This window comes from Trichoderma reesei, assembly GCF_000167675.1.
Source record: "Trichoderma reesei QM6a unplaced genomic scaffold TRIREscaffold_6, whole genome shotgun sequence".
Taxonomy (NCBI): domain Eukaryota; kingdom Fungi; phylum Ascomycota; class Sordariomycetes; order Hypocreales; family Hypocreaceae; genus Trichoderma; species Trichoderma reesei.
The window spans coordinates 99992-116558 of NW_006711153.1; the positions used below are offsets into that span (position 1 = coordinate 99992).

At 53.3% G+C, this 16567-nt stretch overlaps 6 protein-coding genes across 6 annotated transcripts; 3 read left to right on the plus strand and 3 right to left on the minus strand.

The window, feature by feature from the left end:
• Positions 1-999: 999 nt before the first annotated feature.
• On the plus strand, positions 1000-3531 carry TRIREDRAFT_121127 (glycoside hydrolase family 3). Its single transcript, XM_006964013.1, has one exon. It carries the CDS (start codon positions 1039-1041, stop codon positions 3430-3432), a length of 2394 nt encoding a protein of 797 aa, XP_006964075.1. The 5' UTR covers positions 1000-1038; the 3' UTR covers positions 3433-3531.
• Positions 3532-4486: 955 nt separating this feature from the next.
• On the plus strand, positions 4487-7113 carry cel3a (glycoside hydrolase family 3; the record flags this gene model as incomplete). The annotated part of the gene is made up of 3 exons (XM_006964014.1): positions 4487-4808; positions 4880-6639; positions 6704-7113. Exons 1-3 carry the CDS (start codon positions 4744-4746, stop codon positions 7111-7113), a joined length of 2235 nt encoding a protein of 744 aa, XP_006964076.1. The 5' UTR covers positions 4487-4743.
• A 1204-nt stretch (positions 7114-8317) lies between these two features.
• TRIREDRAFT_59402 (uncharacterized protein) lies at positions 8318-8905 on the plus strand (the record flags this gene model as incomplete). The annotated part of the gene is made up of 3 exons (XM_006964015.1): positions 8318-8485; positions 8548-8662; positions 8724-8905. 3 exons carry the CDS (start codon positions 8318-8320, stop codon positions 8903-8905), a joined length of 465 nt encoding a protein of 154 aa, XP_006964077.1.
• Positions 8906-9096: 191 nt separating this feature from the next.
• TRIREDRAFT_105816 (uncharacterized protein) lies at positions 9097-10599 on the minus strand (the record flags this gene model as incomplete). The annotated part of the gene is made up of 1 exon (XM_006964169.1): positions 9097-10599. The coding sequence occupies one exon, from the start codon at positions 10597-10599 to the stop codon at positions 9097-9099; it is 1503 nt and encodes a 500-aa protein (XP_006964231.1).
• A 3202-nt stretch (positions 10600-13801) lies between these two features.
• Positions 13802-14740, minus strand: TRIREDRAFT_3267 (uncharacterized protein; the record flags this gene model as incomplete). Its single annotated transcript, XM_006963940.1, has 3 exons — positions 13802-14089; positions 14152-14431; positions 14487-14740. The coding sequence occupies 3 exons, from the start codon at positions 14738-14740 to the stop codon at positions 13802-13804; spliced, it is 822 nt and encodes a 273-aa protein (XP_006964002.1).
• A 408-nt stretch (positions 14741-15148) lies between these two features.
• Positions 15149-16518, minus strand: TRIREDRAFT_121130 (N-terminal fungal transcription regulatory domain-containing protein; the record flags this gene model as incomplete). Its single annotated transcript, XM_006964170.1, has 2 exons — positions 16334-16518; positions 15149-16264 (listed from the first exon to the last, which is right to left on the minus strand). Exons 1-2 carry the CDS (start codon positions 16487-16489, stop codon positions 15149-15151), a joined length of 1272 nt encoding a protein of 423 aa, XP_006964232.1. The 5' UTR covers positions 16490-16518.
• Between the last annotated feature and the right edge of the window lie 49 nt (positions 16519-16567).

Here is a 16567-nt window from a genome sequence, read left to right on the forward strand (position 1 = left end):
TCAAACTTCTTGACTCCAATTGAGCTGTTGAGATCGAAAGAGATGGCGGTAGACTGACAACATGGCTATAAACGCACCCTCAATTTCGTTGTGATATATGCATTGTCAACCCCAATCTGAGGTTCAGGTTTGGCTTCCTTCGAGTTCTCCAAGTTCTCTGAATCGTATGTCCGCATTCATTGGTATCGAAGTTTGTGATTAATCTCGAGAATGTGCATACTTCAGTCACCTCAACATACACGGAATCCAGCCTCTTCATGAGGAATCCTTACTCCTTCATACCCCAAGTGCCCGGGCAGATAATTGTACCCATTCACAAATGAACTTAGACTGTACTCCGCACTTCTTTCAGGCTCCTCTCTCCTCACGATGCCCCAATGCTTGCCACTCCACAAGGTACATGTAGTAATCTGCAGTTACTCCCCCGCTTTTGCCTACTTAGCCGGCAAGAATGAGATGCAAGTTTGTTCCTGTCGGGAGTATTGGCTAAATGGAAACACAAGTAGAAGAAGAGAAACAGAAAAGGTCCAATACCGGCTATTCACAACGGATCTGCGTCTGTGTCTGATAGAACTAGTAAAAGTCGGCAGTATCCGCTGTCATCAAGATCATATACTAAAACGTAAGCTAAACGCAATGGCTTGGAAAAGGGGATTGAGACAGAAGATACACCAACGACCACCCCTGTTAGTGACAGAGATGGCAGTCATTCGACTAGCGGCTGGCAATTGGTGTCCGCCTTGTATTCAGGCTAAATATCTCGAGGTGCCGGGAAATCATGGTGAGGAGGAGTTGGCATGTGTGGAGCCGTGATGCAGGTCGGACCACACCAAGAAGCTGGGGTAGCATTTCCGTCCCGTATGGGGTTAACATGGGGTAACATGCTGGAATTGCAAATGATGCATGGGGGAAGAATGCAACATCGTCATCGTCATACCGCTCAATTTAAATATTGGGCTTTTCCGGGGATCAGATGGAAGAAGGCAACAGAGAGAGAGACAAGGAAGACCGTGAGCCATTGAAGGACAGCCGGACGCAATGGTGAATAACGCAGCTCTTCTCGCCGCCCTGTCGGCTCTCCTGCCCACGGCCCTGGCGCAGAACAATCAAACATACGCCAACTACTCTGCTCAGGGCCAGCCTGATCTCTACCCCGAGACACTTGCCACGCTCACACTCTCGTTCCCCGACTGCGAACATGGCCCCCTCAAGAACAATCTCGTCTGTGACTCATCGGCCGGCTATGTAGAGCGAGCCCAGGCCCTCATCTCGCTCTTCACCCTCGAGGAGCTCATTCTCAACACGCAAAACTCGGGCCCCGGCGTGCCTCGCCTGGGTCTTCCGAACTACCAAGTCTGGAATGAGGCTCTGCACGGCTTGGACCGCGCCAACTTCGCCACCAAGGGCGGCCAGTTCGAATGGGCGACCTCGTTCCCCATGCCCATCCTCACTACGGCGGCCCTCAACCGCACATTGATCCACCAGATTGCCGACATCATCTCGACCCAAGCTCGAGCATTCAGCAACAGCGGCCGTTACGGTCTCGACGTCTATGCGCCAAACGTCAATGGCTTCCGAAGCCCCCTCTGGGGCCGTGGCCAGGAGACGCCCGGCGAAGACGCCTTTTTCCTCAGCTCCGCCTATACTTACGAGTACATCACGGGCATCCAGGGTGGCGTCGACCCTGAGCACCTCAAGGTTGCCGCCACGGTGAAGCACTTTGCCGGATACGACCTCGAGAACTGGAACAACCAGTCCCGTCTCGGTTTCGACGCCATCATAACTCAGCAGGACCTCTCCGAATACTACACTCCCCAGTTCCTCGCTGCGGCCCGTTATGCAAAGTCACGCAGCTTGATGTGCGCATACAACTCCGTCAACGGCGTGCCCAGCTGTGCCAACAGCTTCTTCCTGCAGACGCTTTTGCGCGAGAGCTGGGGCTTCCCCGAATGGGGATACGTCTCGTCCGATTGCGATGCCGTCTACAACGTTTTCAACCCTCATGACTACGCCAGCAACCAGTCGTCAGCCGCCGCCAGCTCACTGCGAGCCGGCACCGATATCGACTGCGGTCAGACTTACCCGTGGCACCTCAACGAGTCCTTTGTGGCCGGCGAAGTCTCCCGCGGCGAGATCGAGCGGTCCGTCACCCGTCTGTACGCCAACCTCGTCCGTCTCGGATACTTCGACAAGAAGAACCAGTACCGCTCGCTCGGTTGGAAGGATGTCGTCAAGACTGATGCCTGGAACATCTCGTACGAGGCTGCTGTTGAGGGCATCGTCCTGCTCAAGAACGATGGCACTCTCCCTCTGTCCAAGAAGGTGCGCAGCATTGCTCTGATCGGACCATGGGCCAATGCCACAACCCAAATGCAAGGCAACTACTATGGCCCTGCCCCATACCTCATCAGCCCTCTGGAAGCTGCTAAGAAGGCCGGCTATCACGTCAACTTTGAACTCGGCACAGAGATCGCCGGCAACAGCACCACTGGCTTTGCCAAGGCCATTGCTGCCGCCAAGAAGTCGGATGCCATCATCTACCTCGGTGGAATTGACAACACCATTGAACAGGAGGGCGCTGACCGCACGGACATTGCTTGGCCCGGTAATCAGCTGGATCTCATCAAGCAGCTCAGCGAGGTCGGCAAACCCCTTGTCGTCCTGCAAATGGGCGGTGGTCAGGTAGACTCATCCTCGCTCAAGAGCAACAAGAAGGTCAACTCCCTCGTCTGGGGCGGATATCCCGGCCAGTCGGGAGGCGTTGCCCTCTTCGACATTCTCTCTGGCAAGCGTGCTCCTGCCGGCCGACTGGTCACCACTCAGTACCCGGCTGAGTATGTTCACCAATTCCCCCAGAATGACATGAACCTCCGACCCGATGGAAAGTCAAACCCTGGACAGACTTACATCTGGTACACCGGCAAACCCGTCTACGAGTTTGGCAGTGGTCTCTTCTACACCACCTTCAAGGAGACTCTCGCCAGCCACCCCAAGAGCCTCAAGTTCAACACCTCATCGATCCTCTCTGCTCCTCACCCCGGATACACTTACAGCGAGCAGATTCCCGTCTTCACCTTCGAGGCCAACATCAAGAACTCGGGCAAGACGGAGTCCCCATATACGGCCATGCTGTTTGTTCGCACAAGCAACGCTGGCCCAGCCCCGTACCCGAACAAGTGGCTCGTCGGATTCGACCGACTTGCCGACATCAAGCCTGGTCACTCTTCCAAGCTCAGCATCCCCATCCCTGTCAGTGCTCTCGCCCGTGTTGATTCTCACGGAAACCGGATTGTATACCCCGGCAAGTATGAGCTAGCCTTGAACACCGACGAGTCTGTGAAGCTTGAGTTTGAGTTGGTGGGAGAAGAGGTAACGATTGAGAACTGGCCGTTGGAGGAGCAACAGATCAAGGATGCTACACCTGACGCATAAGGGTTTTAATGATGTTGTTATGACAAACGGGTAGAGTAGTTAATGATGGAATAGGAAGAGGCCATAGTTTTCTGTTTGCAAACCATTTTTGCCATTGCGACCGAGTTTCTTTGATTAATACTGCTTGTGTATGGATGATGAGTCTGGAAACACTCCTCGAGGTTATGAAAGCAAGACAAAGGTCTGTGGGCACAGTTTGACGATGCCACAGCTCGTAGGGGTCTCGGGAACGTCCACCATCCTCCACCATCAACGGCGCGTAGATGCAAGCGATAACCATAGGTAAAAGCTTATGTGCTCGTGTTCCACTAGCAATGACAGTGCAGCCTGACATGGCTCAGATGGGGCAGGTCGATTCTCGGTAAGTTTATGCTGATCACGGTCTTTCATGCTAATACGCACTCTGCCTTTTATCCATATTCGCACAGGCGGCTATTCGACGCCTACAACAGCAGAATTCTCTTCCATTGGTCAATTCACAGCCAGCAAATTTGTGCCGCAATGCCAATCCCAATGGCTTGTTGGAAGAATGGAGGCCAAGGCCCTCGGCTGGCTTCTTGTCGACATGCGGTCTTGAATGTAGCTTGCTGTTACATTCAAGGTTGGACCACCTTCTTGTTCCGTCGTGGCGCCGATGTCCAGGACATGACACTTGCCGTTTGAGGCTTCCCCAGGTTCGCTTCAAACACTTTGCACCAGTGATCGGAATCATACAAGGAATCACTGCCGGGAAAATCGATCAGTGGCGGATGGCATCACGAACGCTATCGGAGAATCTCATGGCAGAGAGCATCAGGCAACATTCGGCATCGTTTCCTACCCTGCGGCTTCCCAACAGCCGGTGGCAGTGCAGGAGATTCCGTAAAAGCAACCCGTCCATGATGGAAGGTTGGTGAACCAGATCATGGCTGCAGTTTGTGAGCGGTCACAATCGCCATCTGGTCCCAGTTGGGCGAATATGTAGCCTTTCATGGGGTCTAGGTGAATGGCCCGTTATGCTATGGCCACAGAGGGAGAGTTCGCGCTACCGCTTGGTCGAGGAAATGATCGCCCACGGCCTCAAATCGTAAATCTCGGTGTGGGTAGGAGTGCAACGATGGGATTTGGCCGCAATGCTGCCGAGCCCGAGTGTTTCTGCAACGTTATCCAGGAGATTTGCGCTTGCCCAAGAGGGAGTTGACGGGGAGAGTCCCAACTGGTTCCTTCAGTAACGCCACCCTGGCAGACTATATAACTTGTGGACAAGACTCTGCTTTGTTGAGTTCTTCCTACCAGTCTTGACCAAGACCATTCTGTTGAGCCCAATCAGAAATGCGTTACCGAACAGCAGCTGCGCTGGCACTTGCCACTGGGCCCTTTGCTAGGGCAGACAGTCAGTATAGCTGGTCCCATACTGGGATGTGATATGTATCCTGGAGACACCATGCTGACTCTTGAATCAAGGTAGCTCAACATCGGGGGCCTCGGCTGAGGCAGTTGTACCTCCTGCAGGGACTCCATGGGGAACCGCGTACGACAAGGCGAAGGCCGCATTGGCAAAGCTCAATCTCCAAGATAAGGTCGGCATCGTGAGCGGTGTCGGCTGGAACGGCGGTCCTTGCGTTGGAAACACATCTCCGGCCTCCAAGATCAGCTATCCATCGCTATGCCTTCAAGACGGACCCCTCGGTGTTCGATACTCGACAGGCAGCACAGCCTTTACGCCGGGCGTTCAAGCGGCCTCGACGTGGGATGTCAATTTGATCCGCGAACGTGGACAGTTCATCGGTGAGGAGGTGAAGGCCTCGGGGATTCATGTCATACTTGGTCCTGTGGCTGGGCCGCTGGGAAAGACTCCGCAGGGCGGTCGCAACTGGGAGGGCTTCGGTGTCGATCCATATCTCACGGGCATTGCCATGGGTCAAACCATCAACGGCATCCAGTCGGTAGGCGTGCAGGCGACAGCGAAGCACTATATCCTCAACGAGCAGGAGCTCAATCGAGAAACCATTTCGAGCAACCCAGATGACCGAACTCTCCATGAGCTGTATACTTGGCCATTTGCCGACGCGGTTCAGGCCAATGTCGCTTCTGTCATGTGCTCGTACAACAAGGTCAATACCACCTGGGCCTGCGAGGATCAGTACACGCTGCAGACTGTGCTGAAAGACCAGCTGGGGTTCCCAGGCTATGTCATGACGGACTGGAACGCACAGCACACGACTGTCCAAAGCGCGAATTCTGGGCTTGACATGTCAATGCCTGGCACAGACTTCAACGGTAACAATCGGCTCTGGGGTCCAGCTCTCACCAATGCGGTAAATAGCAATCAGGTCCCCACGAGCAGAGTCGACGATATGGTGACTCGTATCCTCGCCGCATGGTACTTGACAGGCCAGGACCAGGCAGGCTATCCGTCGTTCAACATCAGCAGAAATGTTCAAGGAAACCACAAGACCAATGTCAGGGCAATTGCCAGGGACGGCATCGTTCTGCTCAAGAATGACGCCAACATCCTGCCGCTCAAGAAGCCCGCTAGCATTGCCGTCGTTGGATCTGCCGCAATCATTGGTAACCACGCCAGAAACTCGCCCTCGTGCAACGACAAAGGCTGCGACGACGGGGCCTTGGGCATGGGTTGGGGTTCCGGCGCCGTCAACTATCCGTACTTCGTCGCGCCCTACGATGCCATCAATACCAGAGCGTCTTCGCAGGGCACCCAGGTTACCTTGAGCAACACCGACAACACGTCCTCAGGCGCATCTGCAGCAAGAGGAAAGGACGTCGCCATCGTCTTCATCACCGCCGACTCGGGTGAAGGCTACATCACCGTGGAGGGCAACGCGGGCGATCGCAACAACCTGGATCCGTGGCACAACGGCAATGCCCTGGTCCAGGCGGTGGCCGGTGCCAACAGCAACGTCATTGTTGTTGTCCACTCCGTTGGCGCCATCATTCTGGAGCAGATTCTTGCTCTTCCGCAGGTCAAGGCCGTTGTCTGGGCGGGTCTTCCTTCTCAGGAGAGCGGCAATGCGCTCGTCGACGTGCTGTGGGGAGATGTCAGCCCTTCTGGCAAGCTGGTGTACACCATTGCGAAGAGCCCCAATGACTATAACACTCGCATCGTTTCCGGCGGCAGTGACAGCTTCAGCGAGGGACTGTTCATCGACTATAAGCACTTCGACGACGCCAATATCACGCCGCGGTACGAGTTCGGCTATGGACTGTGTAAGTTTGCTAACCTGAACAATCTATTAGACAGGTTGACTGACGGATGACTGTGGAATGATAGCTTACACCAAGTTCAACTACTCACGCCTCTCCGTCTTGTCGACCGCCAAGTCTGGTCCTGCGACTGGGGCCGTTGTGCCGGGAGGCCCGAGTGATCTGTTCCAGAATGTCGCGACAGTCACCGTTGACATCGCAAACTCTGGCCAAGTGACTGGTGCCGAGGTAGCCCAGCTGTACATCACCTACCCATCTTCAGCACCCAGGACCCCTCCGAAGCAGCTGCGAGGCTTTGCCAAGCTGAACCTCACGCCTGGTCAGAGCGGAACAGCAACGTTCAACATCCGACGACGAGATCTCAGCTACTGGGACACGGCTTCGCAGAAATGGGTGGTGCCGTCGGGGTCGTTTGGCATCAGCGTGGGAGCGAGCAGCCGGGATATCAGGCTGACGAGCACTCTGTCGGTAGCGTAGCGCGAGGAGGGTGAAGGCGGTTGACCTGTGACTGTGAGTGAGGACCGAAGGTGGGATGGCGTGAATACTGCAGGAATACAATCTTCAGGATAGGCATCAGAGCAGTAACATGAATGATGAAGACGGCCGAAGCAGAAGTGAATTGAGGAGGTAGTGATGATGAAATGTGAGGGAAGAGAGATGTTCAATCACCTTGTTCGAGGGAAGCTGCAAATTGGGCCTCACGTCATCTCGCAGAGAGAAGGAACTCTTGCAGCAGGAGTTCTGCTCACTGAGAAGAAGGCCCGGGTTAGCGTCGCGCCTCTTCCGCGACATCCTCCGCTCCGCGCACTGTGCTGTCAAACTGGCACCAACATGTACTTTACCCTGCAATTTGTGATAGCTTCAAGTTCAACTTTGACGCTGCTCAAAGCATTCCGGCAACAACCTCCTCTTCATTGTGATTCACACTTTCACTAGTGCTATTCTCTTTCCTCTATTTGCAGAGAACGCTATGCCCTGAGCACCTGATGGCAACCCAGTCACCGAGTTTGTGGAGCGTTTCCTTCCATCTCGATCGTAAACTCCAATTGTACAAATGTTTCGCAGACCGAACATTACCATGTCTACCATTCACGTTATCCAGACAGCCAGCAAATATTAGAACGCCGCTGCCCCCGCCCCCCAAAGAAAGGGGTTTAGGGAAGATCGGGAAGACGGCTACGATCGATCACATGGCGGCTGGCTGTTGACAGTCTCTCGCTGCCTATATATTGCGACGCTGCTTTGGCGGGCAACTGCGCCCTCAAACGCCCGACAGACAAACGCTGATTTGTTCGATTATAATCTTCTAGATACTAGTCGTCGCCTCTTCACATCGTCGATGATTCTCTCGAACAACACTCGTCTGGGTTCTCCTGGTCGATCGATAACACGATGACAAACAACCGCCGAATGCTTCCGTTGAAAGCAGACGGTTTTGCCTTGGCTATCCACTGTCAAACAATGACGGCAACAACAGTTACCTGCGAGCGACCAAGAGGTTTTCTGAAGGAGGAGGACAAGGAAAGTCCATCTACAGATGCAGGTAGAGCTAGCCTGTGGAGGTGGCCAATGAGCTTTAGGGCATGACACACTCCCTCTCGAACTGCATTATTGAAGCCATCGCATGCCCACGGTGCTCAGCATAGGTGCGATCGAAAAGTTCTCCTGGCTGAAGTTCACAATGTCGGGCACAATGCCTGGCACAGACTCGACAACAATTCCTTGGCACGCTGCTTACCCAGCTCCAGACACTGTGGCAAAGTCAATTTGGCGAGATGAGGTTCTGGACATGATGAAACACGGGACGAGGAAATATTTACTGGTAGACCTTCGCAGGAATGATCATGAGGTAGGTATGATAGTGGATTGGGCCAAGGAGGCAATGGTAGATCTCTGATGTTCCCCTTGCAGGGCGGCCTCATTCGAGGATCCATCAACTTGCCAGCACAGAGCCTATATCCCAGCATTCCTACCATTTTTCGGTTGATCAAAGCCGCTGGGATAGTCAAAGTCATTTGGTTTTGCGGTAAGATGTTCTTCACCGCAATGAAAGCTCAACGGCACTTACCAATGTGCGTTTGACCCAGCTTCTTCTCGAGGCCGCGGCCCCCGAGCCGCTGCCTGGTTCAACGATTACCTCGCCAAATGCGGCGAGACGGATGTGGAAAGTTTGGTGCTGTTGGGAGGCATTAAAGGCTGGGCAACGGCGGGCGACGAATACGTCAGTTGGATGGATGAGTACGAGGCATCAGTCTGGACAAGAGAATAGGGGAATGGAATTATCCAAGATTGACTGGCATACATACCAAACCTGATGGGACTACTATAGAGGAAAGAGAAATACGGAATGAAACAGCAAAAGAAGAAAACATGAAAAAGCCAGCAGCATCACCCTGATTCCAATGCAGCTCCGACGCCAAACAAACAAGCTCGAAACAGAAATCCTCCACATGTTGTACTTCATGTCTGATATACAGATCCGTCTTGTGGAAACGAGTCTGTTCTGAAAACGCTGTTGACTATATAGGTAAGATCTCCTCGCGCGCCATAACTCTCATGTCCCGTCTTGTTTGTGTACACCAGAACAGCTTGTGGAATCTGAGCGCGTAGCGATATGGCCCCCTGGGCGCTGGATATGGGGTCCAAGGCGGAGGTGACGAGCAAAAGGGGCTTGATTGACTTCCCTTCTTGCAACAATGGGCGCTGTCCGTTCTGCACTCTTTTCTGCTTCCGAGGCCAGGAAATGCATCTAGAGTAGTACAGGAAGCTTTGCGTATATCCGCGTGTCAGAGGAGAGAGGATTCGTAGTGTTCGCTGGGTTCCTAAGAGCTCTAGAAAATCGCGGGCAGGTATCCAATCTTGACAACCAGTAAGGAGGGAGGCCCAAGTGGAGGTTGGATCGGTCTCGCACGTGAACCAATGGGCAGAAAGGGCGGAAGCGTCTCCTTCGGAAGCATCCAACAGGCTCTCTGCTAGAAACGACCATCCGGGTGGCCCAGAAGCCAGGTATTTCTGCACGTTCAACATCATCTCCTCCAGATTGACGTTGGGTCGACAGGAATGTTCGCCTGCGTCCTGCTTACAATTGGGTGCGGTAATGGGTTTGTTCTCGGCTTTGGAAGCAAGTTCAGTGAAGAAGTGCTCGAGATTTGGCTGACTGTGTAGTGCGCAAGAAGATTCAGCCCTGCACCAGTCGAAGAAGTGCTTCAGCGTCGTCTCAAAGGCCGCGGACTCGGCCATGATGGTGCCGATCGGGCCCTGTGTGTGATCAGTGATGCCGTCCAGCACAATGTTGCCCATATACGCGGAGATCTTTTCGACGTAGGCGAGCCCGATTTGCGCGCCCCACGAAAGGCCGATCATGTGCATCTTGCGATTCTTGGGCGGAAGCTCCCAATTATTGTACCGGACGTTCTCGATATCCTGTCCGATTGTGGATGTGTCCATGTGGTCAAACAGCAGCTCCCCCGTCATCTCCCTGCACTCCTCTGCAATTTTCCTCCAGTGTTGCTGCATCCTGTTATACTGTGTCAAATTCTTGGGCATGCTAGGCACGCGTCTGTTCCATCGAGTTGCGTTACACTTGATGGGTGATTGGTCCGATATGCCACGAACGTCCAGGCCCATGATGTGATACTCGTCGAGCAGTTCCATCGCGGCCGACGAGTTCTCTCCAAGGTACTGCTTGAGAAGCCTGGTGCCGGAGCGTTTTGGCCCGGAGGGGAGGAAGATTGTGCCTTTGGGCTTTTCGGTGCGCGACTTGACGCGCATCACGCTCATTGCCGTGTACTGACTGAGTCCCGAGCCCCAGTCGTAAGGCACCGGATGTTTGGCACATTGGACGTTTGGGTATGGGCTCGGGGGATCGCATTCCTTCCATTTCAGCGGCTTGTTGCTCTGGGAATTGGCGGTCGGTGTAAAGGCCAAGAGGGAGAGAGTCACGCCGAAGATTCGTTGATACATCTTGAGTATATTCGCAGATGAACGTGAAAGTGCTCGCTTCCCGAGAGAAATCACGGCGTCATGGCCTGGTCGTGAGATTGCAAGAACGACAATGCGGTGGGATCTGCGACGGACGAAGAAACGGAGATTTGTTCTTGAGTGCCTTATCTGAAGGTCGTGGCTGTTTTATGCTTAACCGATGAACCTTACCTCATGTAGTAAAGAAGCTGAACTTTATCTCGTGGCGGTTGTCATAAAACTTATCCCTGACTAGCTCACCGATTATTCGATGGCGATGGTAGCCAGTCGATACATCGTGTGGGAGTTGGTGCCTCGATCCACGAGTCTCCATCGGAGTTGTCAGAAACTTCATTGAGAAAAAGCAGGCCGGAGGACGAGCGTGCAGGGAGCGAGGGAGAAGAAGAAGAAGAAGACGAGAGATGTATATGGGAGGAGGTGAAACAAGGATTGAAGAACGACCGACCGTAGCCGGTCGATGAGGCGAAAGGCCGCGGCAACGCCGACATGTAGCAGCACTTCCACCGCCACATAAAATCGTCCAAACTCCTAGATAATCCGAATCCGTACCAATGGAGCATCATAAGTCCGTGGCAGCCTCGTGAGCATGTGGCGCGATCGACCGTGAGTAGTTGACTGTCCTGATGGAGCCACCGTATGGGAAACGTAACGAGAGGTATTACTGCGGTATAGGCTATCATTCCACAATCATGTTAGCAAAGCCCACAGTGTATATAAGCCGAGATCGTACTTTCAGAGCTGTCGATATTTCCTAGACCATGTCGCCGAAGATCTAATTCATACGTTGTCTTCAGGAGCCGATATTGGTGAGTCAAGACGATGGCCCTGTGCCAACAACTGGATGCGACTTGTCAGCTGCATCTACCACTCTACCCAGACGGTGCTGCTCCCTTTATGTATGTTTCGTCAGGGATATGGAGCGTCGGCGTCGAGCGCGGCTATCTTGCCATGTTGGCTGGTAAGTCGAAGCCTGTATGTCAATCGATATCTGCTGTCAATCTCGACTTTTGGAGGATCATCAGCGGCAAGGAATCTCACACAGCGACAGCGAGTCGCACTTAATGATCGTAGCCGGTGCCGGCTGCATGGATGACAGATTCAGAGGCCACATTAGCGAACTTCAACAACTGTAAACTGGATTGTGTGACGCACAAGGAGAGACCAACCTGGGTTTCGATCGTTGTCACCGTCGGAGCATGGTGATGGGCCATATGTTACTGTCGCTATGGCGGCGTTTGCGATGCCGCGAGCCATTGCTCAAAACGACTGCGATCGTTGCGGAACAATGTAAAATTGGAGGCAGATGTGTATTCCCGCAAGACAGTACGCCGATATTGCCGTGAATCGCCAGCTCTATGGCACAAGCAACGAGTATCCCGGGAGCCGAAGCATCTGCTGTCCGGCGCTCTTCGGTGAAAAGGGTGCTGCAGACATGTCTCACGGTTGGACTAGACCTGGAAGAAGAATGTTAGTGGCTGGTCAAGATTGTGAGAGGGAGACGACGGAGCCCATGACGAGAAAGCCGCATGGCTATTGGTGGTTGTTGTGAAGATTTGAGTTAAACAACAGGACAGCTTTCTGTTGAGATGGCAGGCAGGAGAATATCAAGGAAGGCGCCTTGCCTACCTCTACCATGCGTCATTGATGCCCTAGCCCACGTTTCTCGGCTACAAGCGTTATCATACCGATAACGATAGCGATAAAACTCGGGAAACATCCAAGGCCTGTCGGAGAAGTCACGCTGCTGGACCTAGGCGTATACATGTCGTATACATTTTGAATAATTGTTTGACAAAGGAGAGTGTAGACATTTGGAGTCACAGATGGAGAGAAAAATACGACAAACTCCCATGGACATGAGATGATGAGATGATCGAACTCACCTAACCCAAGGTGAGAGGGCACGGACCTAGATCGTAATCTGGGGTGCATTCAGCCGATATGGTAGGGCAGTTAGTGGCTCGAGCACCTGTAACCAACCGCTGTGCTCGTGTGGGACACGTCACTGCGGGCATTCCCGCAAATTGACGGCTGTACGCCTGCCATGCACGAAACATTCCCGTCATCTTCAACTTTGTTCAAGTCCCTCTTTCACCTCATTCTCACCCATCGTACCTCTTTTCACAACCATGGGCCAGCACGCCGGCTCCAGAAACCAACGGAGTCCTAGCCCCCCTCTTCCCTGAAGCTTGCAATGCAGCACCGTGCGCCACGAGGATCTCCTCCAAAGCACTTCCAGGAAGCGATCCTCGACCCGCGAACACGATGCACGACAGATGGTCCCGCCTTGACAAGGCGCCTTCATTCCCAGCTGATTATTTTCACCCCTTACTTGCACGAGGAACAGTAACTGATCACAAAAAGTCGATCCATGTTTCGAAAGCCAGCACGCCGTCAAGCTTCCCAGCTCCATCTTCCCGTCCATGCCGAACGAAGGCCCCCGCATATCAGACAACTCGGCAAAACACGCGCTTTCCGTCTGTACAACAATAGCCTGGTTCACAAATACCGTTGAAAAGTCGTGCGTTGTCTATATCGAAAGAGAGACATCCGTCACCGAAGTGTCTTTGTTGTGGCCATACTCAGGGAACATCGTGGCTGATTTGACGTAGCAAAAGATGACTCTGCAAGCCGTTGCGGTAAAGAATGGGTGTCAGCATAGCCTCCAGAAATTCTACTGAGGCCATTGAATGCTGTACCACGAGTAAGTGAACCCCATCCACTGCAAAGTACCTAGTTGACATGAAGTCCAGAAAGAGTCACACCACGGTTCGATCGAGATCCTTCGTATAGTTCCCGTCCGTCAGATTCGATCTACCACACTGCCACCTCTCGGCCTGCCTCCTGCCTTGGCCGACTTGAAGCCTCGAAAAACGCCTTATATGTCTCCCGGCCGCGAGAAGAATAGTGAACGTTTCTCATCCGTCACAAAGCCATCACGGTACCAATACGGCAGGATATTAAATCATCGAAAGGCTCGAGACTTTGCGTCAAATAACGACTCTATTTAACGATCCCACGAAATTCTAACAAGTACAAACAACAGTAACGATTACAAGATCCCGTGAACACAACCTTACAAAGGGGTATCCCTACTGAAAAAATCCTCTTTGGAATTCTGTCGCTATTTATTATGAAAGCATGATGGAGGCCGCTTGAACTAACCCAACTTTGGGCTGCACACTCACTTATACTCTGTTTGTTGTTGTAGCACATTTTCCTGGTCAGAGACAAGTCCGATCGCCTCCTGCTCCCTCTTCTTCAAGTCCGGCCTCAACGAGCGAGTGATGACACCGACGAAAACAAGAATGGAGATGCAAATCAGTTCCGGTAGGAAGCTGAGGCAGACCTGAACAGCCTCAGATGTGAGGAATCCGGAACCGGGGTGCGTCACTTGCAGGTGCAGGGACACGACACCGTACGCAAGGCGGATTGCGACAAACGGGAGGGCGACGAAAGCACCCTTGATCAACTAGAAGAATCCCATTAGCCAACCTTGAATGTCAATCAGCTGAGTGTGCTTGGGCGACGTACGATCTTGCCGTTATCGACAGTCTGCATGCTGGCGTACGAAGAATTCTCGCGGGCCATGAGATACGACCACACTGCCCAGAGCGTGAGGATTCCCCAGGAGACGCACGAGACTGCCAGGCCGACGTAGAGTAGAGACTTGTATTTCGGCTCCACATCGCCCTTCATGATCTTGACAATAGCGACTACGATGAGTACCATCCCGAGGTTGACGATGGTGTGATAGCCGAGTTCGAGGATAATGTCTCGTTTTCGATCGAGGCGAGGATTCACAGCGCGGCGACTATGTCAAACGTTGAATGTAGGCCCTTAAGGCAAGGTTCAAGATAGAAACTTACCCCTCGTATAGGATGCCTGAGATGCCTAGAAGTAAAGGAGAAAGACCAATGCTACTGAGGATCAGAGCGGCCTCATCTTTTGGGTTTCCGTGAAGGCCAATGCCGCCGGTAGCGATGCGGAGGACACAGAAGATCTGAACAAAGAACCAGCCCAGGAATCCAGTTCTCCCATGTTTCCACAGACAGAAAAGTGCGGGTTGGATGAGGACGAGGTAGATGGCCAGTTTGGCGGCTGACAGAGCGTCGGTGGCCATTGTTGCAAGTCGATGGACGGCGTTGGAGGTTGTCAATGTAGCTTGAGTTGTGGTGATGGCAGTCGAGAACACATGGAGATTGTTTTACCTATATATATCTTGTGTTTGCTGAGGTCATTGTCTACCTTTGACGTCTTTAGTACCATCAGGGGATTTCAGGACCCGCTAGCCGATCGAAGGATGAACGCCGTTGCAGTCAACCGGGGAGCGAACGAGAACGACGGCAGATCTCGACGAAGCAGGGAGCAAACTAAAGTCTTACAATCCCTGCATCAGACAGATCCAGGATCCACAGCTCAGCTACGCGAAGCTGTCCCCCTGTAGCAGCATTCCTGTGGGATTTGGCCGGATGCAAGGCCTCCGTGATCGTCGTCTATTGCTCTGTCTCTATTCCTACTAAATCTCTATCTATCTATAACTTGGTATTTTGCACAACAAGGAAGGATTCTCCAGTAACTCCAATGGCTGTGCTAACATGCCCTGCCATTCAGCCGGCACCTCGGCTGCTATCGCCCTCACCTCACGGAACCCAGCATCCCCGACATACCAAAAATCGCGGTGAAGCGCCAGAAGCGTAAAGTAATGAGCCAGAACCACCAGCGCTCGTGGCCGCCTCTGCGCCACGTAATCCACAAACTGGGCGTCCACTATCATGGGGAAGAGATATATTCTCCGAGACATGCCGGGGGGTGGAGGGCTGACGAATCTGTGCTTCCAGACCCAGCCGAAGCAGCTGAGCGTGCGTCTGTAGACGTGGTAGACGTCGTCATCCCACTCTTCTTCCAGCTCGTGTGGCTCTTGGCGTCGCAAAAGGTAAAGCAGTTCGTCAGAGTGCTCCAGCCTCCGCTTCTCATCCAGATGGTGAGATATCTCAAGCGTCAACCTTCCGCTGAGAGAGCCGGGGTTCTTCTCAATCAAGGCGAGGGCTTTACGAAACACAATGGTGCTGGTATTGGACATGCGCAGCCACTCTATAGGTGGCGTATAGGGCTCCAGCTCTCGCCGCTGCAGCTGTACGTAGGCATAGACGCGAAGAGTACTCGAGACCATGCAGGAATAATCCACATTGTCGATATCTAGGCGAGCCACGTGCTTGTGATGCGACTGGAGGGTGAGGTTGAGATATGTGGAATGATGCTGCATGTGCTGCGGCTCGCTGAAATTGGACTTGTACGCCTTGTGAAGTGCCGACAGCATGCAGAGTCCGTAGAGGACGGCATCGGACTGCAGTGCCGCGCGGCATAGGGCTGGGCCAATGAAGTCTTGGGCGGATTTCTCTGTGCCCAGGGTCGGGGCTGTTTCTGTGGCGTAGTGGTAGAAGAGCTCGAGCTCGAGCTTTCGACGGGCTTCTGTTTCGGGAAGGTAAAGGATGCCATGCGAATCGACCAGATCGTGTTCGACGCTTAATGCAGTCGAGGTACTGACGGCATCGCCTTCGCTCGCGGGGGAGCTTGCGGGAGGCCCATAGCCGCACTCGAGGTCCAGTCGTGTGCAATTGTTGCAGATGGGCTTGGCTTCATCACACTGTTTCAATGTTGGCGACGCAGGCTCACTTGGGCATTCAAATTTGTGCCTATCGAGGAGCCGACATACCTTGACACGACGGATTCGACATCGTTGGCAGCCAGTCCGACTCTTCTTGTGGAATAGCTTCGCGTGCTTCTTGCGTGGTTGCTGGGCTTGCGTCTGCGTCTGCTGCGGCTTCTCCTCACGTCCACCCACCAATGGCAGCGTTGTCGTCATGTTCATTGTTGATGTGATGGAGCTGTAGATACAGTACTGCTTTGATACAACATCAAGCGAGGGTGCTTAAACGATGACGAGGGC

What these genes read in the sequence shown, in the direction of transcription:
- TRIREDRAFT_121127 (XM_006964013.1), top strand. Translation starts at nt 1,039, where the DNA reads ATGGTGAATAACGCAGCTCTTCTCGCCGCCCTGTCGGCTCTCCTGCCC.